General features: G+C 47.8%; 1 protein-coding gene across 4 annotated transcripts in view; it reads left to right on the top strand.

The window, feature by feature from the left end:
- Positions 1-17260, top strand: part of ALPK3 (alpha kinase 3) — a 30374-nt gene that overhangs the window by 8115 nt on the left and 4999 nt on the right. Inside the window, exons 2-6 of one of the 4 annotated variants that reach the window (XM_042885797.1) lie at positions 912-950; positions 4138-4259; positions 10191-10308; positions 11433-12456; positions 15251-17099. In XM_042885797.1, coding sequence (XP_042741731.1) covers positions 912-950; positions 4138-4259; positions 10191-10308; positions 11433-12456; positions 15251-17099 — 3152 coding nt within the window. The other 3 variants (XM_042885798.1, XM_042885800.1, XM_042885799.1) reach the window with 3 other exon arrangements.

Here is a 17260-nt window from a genome sequence, read left to right as displayed (position 1 = left end):
CTCTGAGGCTGTATGGTGGGGTTGCAGTGTACGTAACAATCCTACTGGGTCACACTGGGCTTGCATGCTGCTGGCTAGATGGTAGCTACTTAGTTGGACTTCTGATTCCCATGTTGATGAGCTCAGGGCAGGCTGATGAACCTCTCCTGACTGCTAAGGGTCCTACTGCCCCACAGGAGCTGCTGTCACGAAATGGCAGCGTGGTGGATGTGGGTCCCTGAAGGTGCTCCTCTGGGGCTGCTGCTGGTAAGTAGGTCATCCAGGTTTCTCATGTAGGATTTGTATTTGATTTTTATTCCCTGAAATGGTTAATGCTACACCAGAGCATTTCTGCAGAGGAAAATAAACTGTAGATGCCTGCAAGTTCCAGGTGGTTGTTTTTCTTTTTTTTTTTTCCTAATCCCAGTGATTTGGCTGGCAAACTGGAAAGCAGCATATAATGAGCATAGCGTTTTCAGTTTCTCAAAAAAGCTGGTATCTCTGTCCTGAGAAAAATAGAGACCACAATCTGAGGCCACCTCCTTGCCAGCAGAGACATGGGCATGCAGTGAGCTGTACTCTCAAGTACCATTTAACCGAGTAGCTTCCCAGTGGAGTTGCCTGCTTTGAGCGCAGCGCTGTGGACGATGCATGGAAGGCTCAGGTGCTGCTTCTTGGAAACCTACTTGTATAAATATCCTTGCACTTATTCTCTGCAGTTAACGACTGTTTCATTTTTACAGCCTTTGACTTCAATTTACAATGTAACTTGCTCATCCTGGCAGTCAGCCTGAGTAAGGCAGCTGTACCTTCTTTTAATAGGACCTGTGACCTGTGCAAAACAACTCACATTAATATCTCTCTGTAACAGTTTATTTCAGCTCCTTTTCATGCTTCTTTATCTAATGTTTTTTATGCTGTTTTTTGCTTAGCTTATCAAGCAGCAGATTCTCTCTCTCCAGTTTAGGAAGGTAAAACTACATTGCATTAAACTTCTCTGACCAAACACTTTGCTGAATCTGACTGCATCTGATTAATCTGTAATGCTCAGGTACTAATTAAAGAGAGCCCTGGGGTGATCTAACAAACTTATTCTGCACGGTTGTGTTCCTAATGCTTGCCTGAACTGCAGACAGCAAAGTGAATGTTCATTGTAATTCCTGTGTTAAGGTGCAAGAAATGTTCACCTTTTGTGGCCAAAGGATGGGTGTACAGTTTGTTCAGCTGCTAAGTGATATTAAAGTGAGACTTCCATACAGAGACATTAAAAATTAGATGTGCCTGCCCTGACGCTTTCAAAGAAGAAATTTTTCTCCTTTCCCACCATCCTTTGCTTTACCATAAAGATCCTCCTTCGTTTGGTCTCTACCACAATGTGCACTTGAATGGTTGGACCTTGCCTTTGGCAAAAGAAGTCAGTGGGCATTGCCGATTTGCTGCAGAAGCACGTAGAGGATTGATGGTGGAAGGAGAAGCCTCTCCTGAACACTTTGGTTGCCATGGGATTGTTAACCAAAATGTCAGGAAAAGCAAATTGCGATGAAGAAAAAGCAAATCGCTTCTCAAATCTCCTTTTCCTGCGCACTGCTTTTGTATGGAAATCCCTCTTTAATTTTAAAAGGCTACTGAATTGCTGGTGTCCTCTTCCTGGTCCTTAGGGCTTTTTGTGCAACAAAGATGCACCTTCAGGAAGGCCCGGAGGAAGAGCGGCTGCTGCCTTGTATCAGATTTCTTGTATGCTCAGAATTACTGGTTTAGAAACCAATTTGAATTGGACAAGTCTCATTGCAGCTGGAATGAGTCAGCTGAGAGCCCCACAGTGCTGCAGCCTCTAAAACCTGCCTGTGACTAATACAATGGTTTCTTTGAAAGATTAAAGAGACTTTCCAGGGCTCACTGCCAAGTGTGCATTGAGCAAGTCTCATCATATTAATCTGCCGTGCCTGTGGAGTCCTCAGCTCCTGGTGCTGCTGCTTTCCTGGAGCATTCAGTAGCCTTTGCGGTGTTTCTCCTGGCTCTGGGATTTGCACTGAAAGGACCAGGTTTACTCCCAGGACTGCAGTGATGTGGTGCTGGGATTAAACTTGGTCCCGAGTGTCACTATGTGTGTGCACATCACTTTATTTTTGAAGATGCTGAACTTGTTCACTTGCTGGGTTATGAAATGGTCATTGATGCTTGGGGAGTTGTGACTTCACTGTGTGGATCTGTAAGGCATTTACTGGTCTAGGACTGACAAAACGTGCATCAGAACCTCACCAGCAACTGCCAGTGTTGGATTTTCTGCCTTGCTCTTTGGAAATGGGAGTTTTGTTGTCTCCCTGGTTTGGCATATGGAAAGGTTTCTCTGCTTTGGCAGCTTTTGGTATCCACAGCCCCTTCCTAGCCGTGTGGCTGGGGAGAGGGGTGCTTTGCCAGGACCAGTCTCCTGGGGACCACTGATTTCCACAGGAAGAAGCCCAAGCTGTGGCATCTACTTTGTAACTTCTGTCCCTCAGCTGCTTGGCTACAGCTCATAACCCTTGTTCAATAGATAAGTCGAGTTTGCGACAGCCCCACCTTCCATCCTCTTCCCTTCCCCGATGCCAAGCGCCTGGCAGCTGGGTGAGGCTCGTGCTGCCCCCCGGCCCTTTGTCACTCAGGGATCCATCTCCCTGCATCTCTCATAAGCTGAGGCTGATGGGAAGCCGGAGTGAAAACTGTAGCACTGCAGCCTCCAGGTAAGTTTTTTGGATGGATGAAAGAAGCAGTTGCTGTGGCTGGAGCTCTTCAGGTGCCTTCAGCTGTGTGTGAGGTTCAATCCTTGCTGCGGTGCCTGACCTTGCTGGCTTCATGCTAAGCACGTGGATTTGGGTATTTCCTTGAACCGGAGTGCTTCCTCAGCAGGTAGAGCATGAGTAGCAGCAGTGTCAGCATCCTGCCTGTGAGCTGGGGGCTGCTTGTGAGGCTGGTGTCCTCCTCACAGCCGTCAGCACGCGCTGAGAGCCCTTCTGCTCGTAGTGGCGCTGTGTCAGGAGTGGTCTGGGGGTTTGTTCCACCTCTTGCATGACTCTAGAGTGTTTAAGGAATGTGTCTTCCACTGCTGAAAGTGTTTTAGCAGAGCTGCTAGCTACCAGTTCCACTGCAATACTTGCTGTTTCTCCTAAGGTCCTGGCACTTGAGACCTTGGGATCCTCTCTCCCAGTGTAAACATGTAGTGTTTTAATTGCAGAGGAGAAAATGAAAGAAGAAATTCTTCCCTTCCAAGAGCGCCAGAGCACTATCCAAATGAAGATTGAAGTTGGAATTAAATCCTTTTTTTTTTTTTTTTTTTTAATCTTTTTTTTTTTTTTTTTAAAAATTTTTTTTTTTTTTTAAAAAAAAAAAAAAAAAAAAAAAGAGAGAGAGAGAGAGACCCGATCTTCCAGGGCCTGTCTTGGTGATACTCCAACCGGGTTGGCAGTACTGTATGCTGATTTAGTGCTATGCTCAAATGGCATCTAAGTACCTGGAGACTCTGAGATCAATTTTTATGAGATTTGTAGATGGCACTGGGTGTTTGGATGGTCCTGGCTGTTTGGATCTTGCAGCCTGAACTTGGGGGTCAGTGCATGGACTCATGGAGTGTGTACTGTGAGTGCCTACAGCAGCAGTGAGAGGTGAAGCACTCATCATGTAATTCCTGAGCACAGGAAGGTGCAAGCCAGGCTCAAGGGCCATATGCTTACGAACCATATCCGATTCACACTTGGCCTGGAACTGCAATGTGAAATCTTCACAAATAAAATCTCAGTGAAGGGAATAACAGTGGCAGTACCAGGAGAGCGAAGCTACTTTGTTAATGTCATGGTTTGAGCCTGCTGGCTGATCAAAGACACGTTCAGATGTGATACAGAACTAAAATTATTCTTGACATGCATTACCCTAATAGCTTCATAGACAAAGGAGATGTGTCCCAAATGACACTTTAAATTGACAGAATCATCTCAGGAATGAAAAAACAGTCAAATACTATGACTCTTGACTTGTGAAAAACCTGTTGTAGCGATGATGGGCGGTAAGGAGGGCATGTCTAACAAGAACACAGCACAGACAGGCTTCTGAGATGAGATAGGAAGGGAACCCTTTGATTTCTTTCTAGTACTTTGATCTCTAAGAAATGCTTCTTGAATCTTCCAGGAGCACCTTCTGCGCAATCATTTCCCAGCTGACGGAGGAAACCCAGCCACTATTTGAAACCACTATCAAATCTCGTTCTGTGTCCGAAGACTCTGATGCTAAATTCACGTGCATAGTGACAGGTAACAGTGTCTTCAGTGAATAACCTGGTCCTGTCTCACTTGCTAGACTTGTGCTAGTTGAAGACTAGAGTAAGCAATAACAAGGCGACACGTAACAAGTCCAATGTTGTCATACTGACAAGTAAAGATTCAGCAATTGCATGACAATTTCAGCTTTAATTTGATGGGGGAATCAATGGAAAACATTTGACACTGTAAACAAGCAAAGGCCTAACCAAACATCTCAAGCAGTGCAGATTGAAGACCAGGAAATGGAATATGATGATTACTGCTTGGGCAAGTGATACTTTATTGTCCTGGTCTGTGCTTCTCTAATCCTGGATTTCACACCTCAGGAATGAAGAAGACTGTTACACTGGAGCCAACTTTAGCTCTCACTGTTGGCTGTAAATTTGCATCAGTGATAAACGTGTATCTGTCAGTATCTGAAATAAAGACCAGTTTCTGCCCAGTGAGCTAAAATCTAACCCTGAGCAGGAAGGATTTAGGTCAAGGGATATAGAGGGAGATGGAGGAGGCTGAAAGATAGAGTTAGTGCTGAGGTGTGGCGAAGAGGCATGGCAAAGCACTGATGTAAAGGCAAGCAACTCCTTTGCTGGTGAGCTTTTGCCTCTTAAATACAAGGATGTTAAAACTTTGCTCTCTTCTTTTTTCTTTTCTTTTTTTTTTTTTTTTTATTTTTCATAGTAGTTATCTGTTTACAGATAATACAAGGAAGGATCAGCAGTTGTGTAAGTTTCTTATACTGACAGCTTACTCAGTGAGACTAACTGAAAAACCTTGTTACCTCTCTAATGAGGAGAGTACCTCCAATAAGCCTCATAATCTCAAGTACCAAGGCTTGCCTAAGATTGAGGGAATCCAGTTTGCTGTTATAAAGATGCTGCAAATAAGCTGCATGCAATGAAGGACATACTGAACCCCTTTTCTGAAATCCTCCTGCTTTGAATTCTTGGCTCTTCTCATATGATTCACTTGTTTTACAGGTCTGGCTCTCTGAACTTGCAGGGCTACAGGTGGTACATTGGCTTAATTGATGATTAACTTAGCAGGCGGCTTCCTGCTCCTGTGGTAAAACTGGGCTGCTAGAGTTGCCTCCAAGCCGTGCTCTTCATTAGGGCTTTCCTGGTTTAATTTATTAAAAAGGAAAAGCTTTACATATTGTGCAGTGGCATGTAACTCATCATTTTGCAAGCAGAGAGTGTCAGAGGTCAAAAAATGAGTGATGTTTGGATATGTTATAAGATCTTGAGTAATAGCAGATGCCCTTCTCTCCTCCTTAACTGAAAGTGTCATGGTGGTGCGAGCCCAGAGTGTGACTGCTTTGTGTGGAGGCATGCAAAAGCACTGCTTTCTTTCAGAATTTCTTTTACAGTGCCTAGTTCTGGCTTAACTCTTCCCCAGATGCACCGCGGGGTGGACAATTCCTTCGAAAAGACCCCTTCTCTTCCAAAGTCCGGATGATACCATCAGCTCTACATAAGTGGGCCACGTCCATGTCCTTTCCAGCATCTCCTGGAAAAAATGAGAAACTGCTCACTGTGCAGGAGACATGCTGCCAAGGAATGCCTCTGCTTGTACCTATCAAAGTTTATGTGGAGACAGATATGTTCTCTATCCAGTTTGTAGCCATTCCTGGCTGTTTGTAGGCAGAAGGCTGCCTTCCAGCTTTGGATGACCCGTTGGTGCTGGGTGGCACGATGTGGTGTCGTATACAAAGTCGAAAAATCGATGCTGGTGTCACTTCTGATAAAGTGAAAGAAAGCATCAAGTGAGCATCTTCAGCATGCAGCCATTTTCACACTTAGTGAGCTAGACTGGAGGATATCTTTGTGCATTTAAATTAATAGACTCCTCCCAAAATTAGGAATTTCCGTAGAAAAGCCCTTAAACAACCCAGACCTTCTGTGCCACGTGGTCAGTCTGAATGCCTTGCATGTGGTCCTGTGGCCTGTTATAGCAGCTGACGATTTCTCTGGGGCACTGAGCATGAAGTGCAGAGAAAAGTCCACTGGTGGTCTGATCTGGTGTTCACATATCTCCCCCTTGTTACGATGTTCATATTCAAGAGGGAGATAGTGCAGGGAGAAGGGAGGTGACAGTTGCATCCCTGGCCAGTGGCTGGTGTGATACCAGCTCAGTCCTGCTGCTGTGATTGGAGTCCAGGGACACCTTGGATCATAGCCTTACAGGAGGCAAAGGGCTGACAGTCAGTTACTCTTGCTGTTGCTCTGAAGCCCCATATGCATTTACATGACCTACAATGACATTTTTTCTTGCTGCTTCTTAACTGATAATGAATTCCAGTGCAGATCCTTATCTGTGAATACCAGAGGCTCACTGGTCTTTCCTAGGAAAGCAGCACAATGCAAATATTTGAAGAGCCAGCCTCTGAAATGTTCTGGGAGCCAGCAGGAAAGAAAGTAAGTCTGAGGCAGGCTTCCTGATGCTTTCAGGTAGCTGCACAATCCCTGCTTTTCTCCTGTTTTCTGGTTCTCCAGCTTTGTTCTGCTGCTGCTGGAGTCCCTAGCACATCTTATTTGATTGTTTTGGGTCAAATTGTGCATCAGTGATGACATGTTTTCATTTCTAGGCAAAACTAGTTCAGCCTTTATTCTCTGAGAATGAAGAAAACAGCAAGACATGATTTTGTTGTGTAATTTCTCACAAAGGAGAGGAGCACTCAGCTTCTTTGCACCAAGTTGTTTCTTTGGTGGGCCTGACTGGATTTCAAGACCTCAGGGGTCTCATCCTTCAGAGCCTCTCCTGTGAGGAGTTATAGGGCTCTCTACAGAGAGTATCCCTTATTGAAGGTGCTATAAGCATTTTACAGCTTTTCAGCTGTCTCTGTATAGTGTTGGCTTGGGAGGGGAGATGCAGGCTGATGAATCACAGGAGTTTGGATGAGGGGGCATGGGTCTATGAGTGCTTGCTGTGATTTTCAAGGAGTGAGGCTCACTCTGGGAGGTGGTGACTGTGTCTACCAGGACTATTACATCAGTACCAGGTATTACCAGTTCACAGGCAGTTTTGTTCAGCAGCATTTCTGCCCTCCTTAGGAAGGGACCAACAAGGATCATTGAGAGTGACTCCTGGCTCCACACAGGACCACCAGCAATTCAAACAATCTCTCTGAGAATGCTTGAATAGAGAGAGTGAATTGCTTGCATGGAGATTGTGTGGGGAGACACAGAGGCTGTGGCTTTGGGGATGGGGCAGGTGATGAGCAGGGAGGTAGAAGATGGCAAGGTTTGGGGCAGTCAGGAGAGAGGAATGAGGAGTGAGTGCCACTTTCAGGCTAGTGGCATGGAGAGACGCTGCCTTGCTGAGTGTCTGGCCCTTCTGTCAGCATTACTGAGTCCATAGGTAGAAGGAATCAGATCTTGCCATGAATTTTCCTCCCAAAACTGCCTAAAGCCCCAAGATGGCTTGTGTAGAGGAGCAATGGAAAATCAAAGAGATTGTATGAAGATGTTTCCAAACTCTTTTCACCTTACCAAGCTTCAGAAGCTCAACTTCCCAATTTCCTGCCCCGTAAAATGACAGCTGAGATTGCTATAAACACCTTATCCGGGTGATTTTGAGTCCCTGATGCAAATGTTTTTGGATGAGTTCACAAAAGCTTCTCAGGCTTCAATAGCTTCAGGGGAGGAAAAAAAAAAAAAAAAAAAAAAAAGGGGTATTTGATCTAAACTTGGTAATTTTTCTATTAAAAACCTGGGCTTAGAAGGTCTCCTGCACCATGCAGTGCTTGGCTGTCGTGGTAGAACAATGCTGCTGGAAGATGCATTTCCCAGTGGCTTTTGTTGATGCTGAAGATGCCTGGGGAATGCGGCAGGAGCCTGTCCTCCTCCACAGGAATGTATGTCTGTAAAAGTGAGGTGCTCGCTGGTGAAATGCAGGAGACCAGCTGCCAGCAAATCCCTCTCTGCACCAGCTGCAAGGGGGCTGCAGCAGGGACAGGCTTAGGAAAGGTGAGAGCTTGATTTTGTGAATGGCTGCTCTGTTCTGAAATGGGCTATTTGCAGCCACCACCACTTGTCTGAGGGGGAGCAGGTATATAAATGCAACAAGCCAGAGAGATTTCAGGCTTAATAAGAAAAAAAGCCTTTTGTCAAGGCACTGAGCAGCTGTAGGAATTACAGCTCTTTGCAGCAGATGTCAGCTGGGCGTTGGCATCAGATGCAGAGGCCACGGGGGGACATTGCAGGGTTTCTTGGAAGTGGTATGCTTGCATTTCCCAGAATGAAGTACTGTGATGGCTCACAGAATGTTCACAGAATATTAGGAAAACCTACCTGCCAGCTAGCTGTACTAATAGCTGAGGGGCCTTTAAAGGTCTTGTGTGCAGACAGCCTGAGGAAGGGTAGGACTGCTCTGAATGAAGTGTGAGCTGTACATGAAAACTGTTTTGTTCCTTGTCCCTGGAGCAGTAGAAAATCACTGTGCGCTCATTTGGCTTGGGGTCCTGCTGCCATGTGTAGTCAGTAGCTAATATGTGTGGAAAATACAAGCAGCAGGGCCAGTCTCTGGTGATCCCCTTGCTGCAGTACTCTTTTATCTCCCTTTGGCTAGGGGAGGAGGTTCAACATGTGCTGCTTTAGCTCCTGGTCAAAGGCATTACATATCAGCCAGCACCAGAGATGATTCCTATTGATGAGTCTTTACTCATGCTGTTTTACTCCTGCTGTGGGACCTTATTTACAGAGACAGATGTATGCTGGGCTTGGACATTGCTGTAGGCTCCTGGCACTTCAGACTGATGCAAGCAGGTGGCTCCTGGAGACTTTCAATTAAAAATTTTGATTGCCAGCCCTGAAATCAGTGGGCTAGCAATTGGGAAGTATCTTGGGTAGGCTGTTGGTGTCCTGTCCCTGCCCACTCCATACATCGTAGCCATTGGGGCTGGGCATTCTGTGTGCTCCTGCGTAGTCTGGGTCCTGGCCAGTGCTGTCTGTGGGAAGAGATTGATGTGCAGACCACATTTGGAGATGCTGGTGGGGATCAGCGTGCTGGCCTCCTTTGCAACAGTAGCACAGGGCTGTTGGCAGGGGATAAGCTTTAGATACCCATCCTGGGGCTTGGAGCAACTGCCGAATGCACTTACTTAAGCTGGGGCATGACGAGATGGTTGAAACTTTTATCCCATGCCCTTAGGGTCAGCTGGGCTGTGCCAGGAGCCATGTGTGAAGCAGAGAGATGAATGGTGACCACTTGCTTAAGCAGTTTTCCCCTGAAAAATGGGCTGCTCTTATTCTCAGCTGGAACTGCTGTGGGTGAGAGATGAGGGCTCTGATGCCTGTATGCCCTCCTGCTGATCCACCGCTGCTGAGTGTGACGGGCAGTGTGTGACCACGTGCCCAGCTCGTTGCCCAGCCAGTCACACACATCATGATGTCATCCTGCTGAAAAGGCAGGTGACATCTGTTGTCAAGTGACATTTGTAGGACATCAAGCTGGCTGTGATGCAATCAAGACCGCTTCTGTTCACTGGAAACTTTGGGATCGGTTTACAGGCTGTGACACTTAGCAAAATGCTGTGAGCTCCATGGAGGGACGAATGCCTGTTTTCTAACCTAAGCCTTAATCTCAGCAAAACATGCCTCTTCACGTAGAAGTGACAGTGTGCTCACCGTCTGCTCCCAGCCAGTGTTACAGGAGATGGCCATGTGATTCACTCTCCTCTGCTCAGGAATGAAGTGCTGGGATTTTTTCCTCAAAAATAGCTCTCTTCCTAGGAGCAGTAAAAGCTTTGGATAAGCCCCTCTGGTTTCTACTCACAGTACTTTCTCTGCTGCATGATTTAAGAATGTGATGAGCCCAGAATAACGTGTATTCTGCCAGAGTGTCTTGTTTTGCTGCTGATTCCTTGTCCCTTGCTGTGTTCCTTGGTCCGGCATTCCTCATGCTGATGTCCATCCTTCTCCCCAGGTTACCCGCAGCCGGAGGTGACGTGGTACAAGGATAATGAGGAGATGGACCGCTACTGTGGCTTACCCAAGTACCAGATTTTCCATCATGGAAATCGTCACACCCTGCAGCTGTACAAGTGAGTAGGGAAGCTGGAGAGTAGTTGGACTTGCTGTTGGGAGTGCATTTTCATTACTTGGAGAAACTGGCTGTCAGTAGCGATCCCCCCAGTGCCAATGTTTCCCTTTGCATTGTTCCCGACTGTCTCTTCCCTGTTAGCTTTTCTCTCCAGATCACATCAGGATGAGACTTGCACACAGGGATAGCAGTCATGCTGGAGGCAAGAGGAAGGTCAGGAGAAATTCCTCTCCCTGGAGTCTTCCAGTGCTGTAACAGCGTGTGCTATCACAGTGAGAGTCAGGAGCAGAGCGATGAGACTGACTGAAAGTGAGCAAAGGGAAAGCACTGGCTGCATTCAGGATGATGGTTCAGGAATCAGGCAGGATAAGGGCAGAAGCAGTCTATAGGGATGTCCTGAGCAAAGACAAAAGAGGGGATAAGGCTGCAGCCCTTCCTCTTTCATAGCTTCCACTGTGAGGTTAGGGAAGGGATGCCCAGACTGCCATCTTCCTTTATCTTTAAATGAGGGTTGTGTTTCTGGAGAGCCAGGCACACCTTGTCCCCAGTGTGCAGAGACCTGCTGCATTTTGTGTCTTGGATTTGGGATGTCAGACAGACACCAGTGTTGCTCGCAGTCCTGTGATCCTTGTGATTCCAGTGAGGACTTTTCTGCTGCTCCAGGTTTCCATGGGGGACTGACTCGGCTCTTGCAGGGAGCTCTGTGGGCCGGGAGTCCAAGGGTGAAGGTGGAAATGGCGTCCATGTGTTTTGTGCCTTTGAAGCAAGGTGGGAGGGCTTTGGTAAGGCAGTAGGGTGGAGGAAGAACAGGAATGTAAGAAGCGAAGTTAGGCTATGACAGACTGAGAGGAGAAGATCCCATGGAGGAATGTGGTTGAGAACAGTCAGAAAGCCTGGTGCTGTCTGTAACTCCTTCATCATGCAACAGTCCAGAGGGAACAAGGCACTGATTTACATGTGAATTGCTTATCTGGTAGAGCAGAGAGCAGGCAGAGCCCAGGGGCATAGGCCAGCATCTTTGTCTTTGGCCCTTCACAGCAAGAAGTGGGAAAGGGTACGTTTATGTAGAGAGCTACAGGGGCTGGGGAGGACGGGCAGGTCTCATGCAGAGCTTTTGGTTTCCAGGTGCCGGGAAGAAGATGCAGGCATTTACCAGGCGTCCGCTAGAAATATCAAAGGCATCGTGTCCTGCTCTGGTGTGCTGGAAGTGGGAACCATGACGGAGTTCAAAATTCATCAGAAGTGGTTTGCCAAAATTAAGAGAAAGGCTGAAGAGAAACTACGAGAGATAGAACAGAGCAAGAAACGAGGGAAAGAGAACGTGGAGGTGGAGAGTTTGCAGAGAATGAGCCCAGAGAGGCTCCAGAGAAAGCGGAGGCTGGCCAGGGATCTGCATCTCCGGCCAGGAGCCTCTCTGTGGGAGAAAGAGGATGCAGCAAAAGTGCATGTCACTGATTCTAAATCCAGACTACGAGAGGATGTGTCTGACTCAAAGGAGCAGCCGGTAAACACCATGACGGGCTTGCCAAGCAAACTGATAACACCTTTGAAAGCAGAGGTGACCACCAATGGAGACGCCTCTTTGGAGAGCGTAGAAGAGAACGGGAATGGCTTTCTTGCCTACATCTATGAGACTGTAGAAGATCTAGTGTCTAAGCCATTGGCCAAAGACTCTGCAGCTAAAAAGAAAAAGAAAGTGGTGGATGCTCCAGCAGCAAAGCAGGAAGTTTTGAAGCGAGAAGAAAGTGGACGAGACAGGGTGAAGCCCTCAACAAATCCAAGGTTTGCCCCTCCTGTCCCCTTACGCAGGAGCACCCATCTGAGGCTGGCAAGCAATCAAGAAGAGGAAAATATTCCAAAGACAAAAGAGCCTGTGAAAGCTGTGAATCAGGACACTAAAGTTAATGGTGACACACACTTCTCTTTGAAAGAATTGTATTTTGATAATCAAGTGAAAGAGACAGCAGGGAAAGGTGAGGTGGGAACCAAGGAAGAGGCTGTGAGTGAGGCTGCCCCACGGCCTGTGGGTGTCAGCAGGCAGGCAGAGGATGCTTCATCATCCTCAAATACAGCACCTGCACCGTCCAAGGGAAAGAAAGACCAGCGCACAGCGAAGAAGTCTGAGGGGCACAAAGTCATTGGTGCAGAGGTAATTAGAACAGATCACAGCCAATGTGGCAGCGTTGCATCACTGTGTGTACCCCAAGGAAGCTGCTGCTGTGGCTTCTCAGGTCTCCTCCAGCAAAAACACCTCGAAAACAGCCTGCCTGGGCTTGGTGTGCCCAAAGAGCTGAGCTTCCATCCCTGAATAAATGTCAGATGAGGTGGTGAGGAGAGATGTACGTCAGGCCATGCAGCCGGACAGCTGGGCTGCGAGTGGCCCGGGGCGTGCTGTGAGCCCTCCGGTTTAATCGGCACGCTGACCTCATGCAGAATGTTTCCAAATCAGTTCAGCAGGGAGCAGTGAATGGTTATTTGTAGCTGGGGGTGGATGCCTTGTGTGTACACGAGACTGATGACATCTGTCCAGTTTAGCAATTGAGCCTGGGCTTCAGCTGGCATTTAATGAGCCCCCCATGCAAATGAGCGCAGCGTGCCAGGTACTCCACGTGAGCTGTGCGGGCAGGGCATTGAATTTTGTTTACAGTGCAATGTGTATACAGTAGACCTGGGCTATTTTTTGGCTCTCCCCTCTTGGAAAAACTCTTGCAAGTCTCTTTGCAGTGGCAGTGCAGAGCCAAAGTGCTGCACCTGCTCCTGACCCTCACTGCATCTTTTAGTCAATTTCTATTTTTGTCACTTAACCTGAGGCGTTTTTCCATGAAAATATTAGACTGGAAGCTACCAGTATTTTTTTTTTTTTCTTCCCTTTAATGATGCCTTCTCAGACAAAAGGTTCTCTGAGTCCAATTTGTGGTTGCCATCAGGATCTATTGTTTGAGTAAGGATAGATGTACACGTCAGTATGAGAGGAGGCACCTGTGCATTTGGAAGTAGCCGTGATATGGAAAGTGGGACCGCTGGCTGCTCCAGGGGAGGAATATCCTTTCTTCCTCTCCTAGGTTGCTTTAACCATAGCTAGAGCACCCTTCGCTGGTAAGAAACCTGCTGTGTTACACAGTCTGGCACCTGGGCTCAAAGCAGTGCAGCCACTGACGTTTTTAACACATCACATCAACAGCACATACAGGAGAATAAATTATCACTGTGATGCACGGCCATGGAAAAGCCATTCTTTTTGTCTCCCTCCTGTGTTATTCTGTCCCTTACTCTGAAGGAGGGTGGAATTTGTTGGTGTGTGGCATCCCTGAGCTTTTGACATATATCAAGGTATTTTCCTTCTCAAAAATCTGCTCACAGAGGGAAACCTGTAGCTTGTCAGCCAGTGTGCTTTTTGAGTTAGTCAAAAGGGAGCGCTTCTGATTTGAATTTGAATGCTTCAGCTAGTTGATGGTGCTGGGGAAGTAGTCAGGCTTTTGTGTGATCAAATAAGCCATATAAAAACTCTTTGAAGCTGACTCCAAGTCTGTTATTTATACTCCCCAGGACAACGATTATTTTTTTTTCCTCTAATCTTTCCTGTAAACCAGACAGGGTCTTAGCAGCGTTTTTTTTCCCCTTCTTGGGACGTAGCTGGGCCTTGTGGTTAGGACTTCTCCTTGGGTTCTAAGCAGGACTTTGCAAGATGCCAGCCAGTAATCAGGCTCTGAAACTGCACGTGCACAAGGGTAGCACTAAAAGTGGATTTGAATGACGATTACCCTTGGAGTAGTTCTTGCATAATTTTGAAAATGGTTTTCTTTTATCACATTTCTTTTACATACCTTCAGTTTGGGTGTGTTACCAACCTTTGTTTTTCCCCTAAGTCCAAAACATGGCATCATAACAGCCTTTGTGAACAAAATTAACTGCATCCCAGCTGAAACTGGGACAGGCTGCTTCACTGCTGCTTTAGGAAAGGTGCTTTTCCAAAAAGCTCTGCTAAATAAGCTTGTTGCACCCCAAAGCCCCAACTCCTCTTCAGCCAAACAGTCCCTGCTGGCCAGCAGCATGGCATAGAGCTCACTCCTTTTGTCCGTCTGTGAGCCAGTAGAGACCTTTGGGGAAAAAAAACTTGAGCAGCAGGTCCTCTGGGATCTCCTACCTGTAGACCCACTTGCTTTAGGCAAATGGAGACTGTGCGTGACCTTTTCCTATACGCATGTCCTGATGTTGAGCTGAGCATTGGTCAGGCAGAGCATGCATCAGTGTTATCACTGACTCCTGTGAGCCTCATCCTAAGACAGTATCCCTTGTCTGGAAGATATCACCAGTTTTCCTCAGGTTGAAGTTCAGCTGTTGCAGTGGGCAGCTTGCTGAAACGTCTGCTGCTGTGCAGCTGCAGTCGGAAACATTTGAGCTTCCTGAATGTCAAAGAAACAGGATGGTTGAATAGCACAGATAACACCAGGGTATACGGTTTCACTGCAAATCATTTGGGCAGCCTCATCCAGACGCTGCGTGACATGCCAGTAACCCCATCTCAGAGTGGATATAGTGTCGGGAGGGTACTGACTCTTGAAAAGGAGCATGATGAGTTTCACACAAGGCCTCAGCCATGGCTGGTGAAAATAAAAGGTTTTTTTCCCTCAGAAAGTCACCGTGTCAGAGGAGATTGTATTTAAAGCCACTGAACGTCCTGCCTCTTAGCTGTGCACAAGCAAGGCACTGAAAGACATCAGAGTTAGAGGATGAAATGGAATGGAAAACCATTTTGTGCAGTGTGACAGGGCACTGTGGGATGATGGCAAAGCCATGAGGCCCTGGATGAGTGAGTACCAGTGATGCTGGATTCGAATAGCTAAGACTCGTGGACTCGTAATTCTGGCAGAAGCTGGGCAATGCTGCTAAACAGACACGGGTAGTAAAATGGTATTTCACTTCCTGTTTTCTTTTTTGACTAGGTTGTGACAACAGCAGGACCATCTGCAAATGACATAAAACATCCAGTGTCTGGCCCAGCAATAGAGAGCAGTCAACAAGCCGACAAGCTCGAGGAACTCAGGAAAGAGAAACCTGTTTCCCAGGAGACCCGGGGGACTGGGAAAAGAACAAACCCCAGGCTAAGGTTTCAGGAGACACCAAAGCCACCAGCTCCTTCTGCAGACCACGCTCAGACCAGCGGGGAGCAGCCTGCCTCCAGGGCACAGGCAGAAGGACATTCCTGTACTCTTGAGGGCAGGGAGACCCAGCAAGGACCGTCAAATCAAGAGGTTAAGAGCCAAGGTACTGAAGAGCCATTGCCAAAGAAATTGAGCCCTTCAGAGCCTGGAGAAGATACTCCTCATGAGAAAAGCACCCATCAGACAGCAGTAAAGGATGAGAAGAGCAAAGAGAAAGGTGTAGAGCCATCTGAGAGCAAGCCCTGTACAGAGGCAGGAGGAAGCAGTGTAGCAGCGTTGTCTCCTGAGATGCTAGAGACACCTTTGGGGCTTCAGGAGGCTGAAACACCAGCTCCTCCTTCAGTTTGTGTGACTGAGGAAAAGCTGATTCCCACTACATTCCCAGGTGCTGCAGTAGGGACGTTGGTGGTGCAGGAGGCACCACCTGCAGCTAGCAGCAGCCATGGGACGGAGACTTCAGCAGAGGAGGCTCCATCTGGGATCCAGCTGCTGCCTCCTGTGAGCAAAGACGCAGAAACCAAAAAGGCAGATGGAGCTGCCCCGCAGGAGATGTTTCCAACCAGCACTTCAGGGGAGGCAGATGCCAAACCGGTGTCTGTGGTGCCTCAGAGGGAGGAAGGAGGAATGCAGATGGCCACAACTCCAAGCCAGCAGCCGGCAGCACCTTTGGGTAATTTTGAAAGAGGTGCTGAGGTTCAGCCACAAGCACCACTCGTCCTGCCTAGCCCTGAGAGACCTCAAGAGATGACTTTGGAGGAGAAAATGCAGCACAAAACCCTTGTTTCCTCCTTGAAGAACTATCTACTGCTGCTTTTACATTTGTCAGATAGCAGTAAGGATGCCACAAAAGAAGATGCTGTGCCCAGGGGTGAGGAACAGTCCGCCACAGAGGAAACCCCGCTCCCAGCAATAGGCATCGCAGGCCTGAGCCCCCGCACCTCAAGGAGGGTTTTGGAAAAGGTACAAAACAATCAGCTCTTCCAGACAGCAGAGAACTTGCCTCTGACCCCCAGGACATCCAGGCGGATCACAGGCATGATTAACGAGGAATTCATTACCAGCAGGGAGATGCTGGCTTGCAGGCCTGTGCCACCGAAGAGACGCACCAAGATGGCTCCTGAGGCAGAGGGGCCACTTCAGCTCTCTGTGCCCTCCATCGTGGTGGGCAATGTGCCAGCAGCAGCGGTGGGGCAGCCTGCTCATAGTGCACCCAATTTGCCTCCTGTGATCTCTGAGAAAGAGAGCCCTGCTGACCCTCTGGCAACGCTCCCTTGTGCCACACCAGAGGAACTTGCTTCTGGGGCCCGGCGCAAAATATACCTGCCGAAAACCAAGCAAGTTGGGGAGGAAGAGGAGGTAAGCCTGGAGAGCCAGGGGCACGCAAGAAGCCCTACTGTTTCACCATGGCAATCCAGAAAGAGTGCAGGCCTGTTGCAGACCCCTGCCCCAGCTCCATCCCCTCCCACAGAGAAGCGCTCACCAACCCTCACAAAGAAGATGGCCACGCTGGAGGTTCCTAAGTTGTACGAGGAGCCCACAGGTGACAGCAGCAGAGACCACGAAGTCCCTGAAGATGCTAAGCCAGAAGAGCAACCAGCAGAGTCCAAGAAAGCAAGTAACCCATTCAAAGGTAAGGAAAGATGTAATCCCCTTGATGCTTACTAGAAGTCCCTGATCCCTGGCCAGTAAGAGCCAATTGTGGTCATATGAGTTTTGTAAATTTGCAAGGTTTTCAGCATCACCCTTCAGCAACAGGAAAACCAAAAGTCTACCCTAAGCATGTGCTGGGTA

The sequence above is a fragment of the Lagopus leucura genome, unplaced genomic scaffold (assembly GCF_019238085.1).
Source record: "Lagopus leucura isolate 7727_CA_CO unplaced genomic scaffold, USGS_WTPT01 Super-Scaffold_100052, whole genome shotgun sequence".
NCBI lineage: Eukaryota > Metazoa > Chordata > Aves > Galliformes > Phasianidae > Lagopus > Lagopus leucura.
This window is presented reverse-complemented; position numbering and strand designations above follow the sequence as displayed.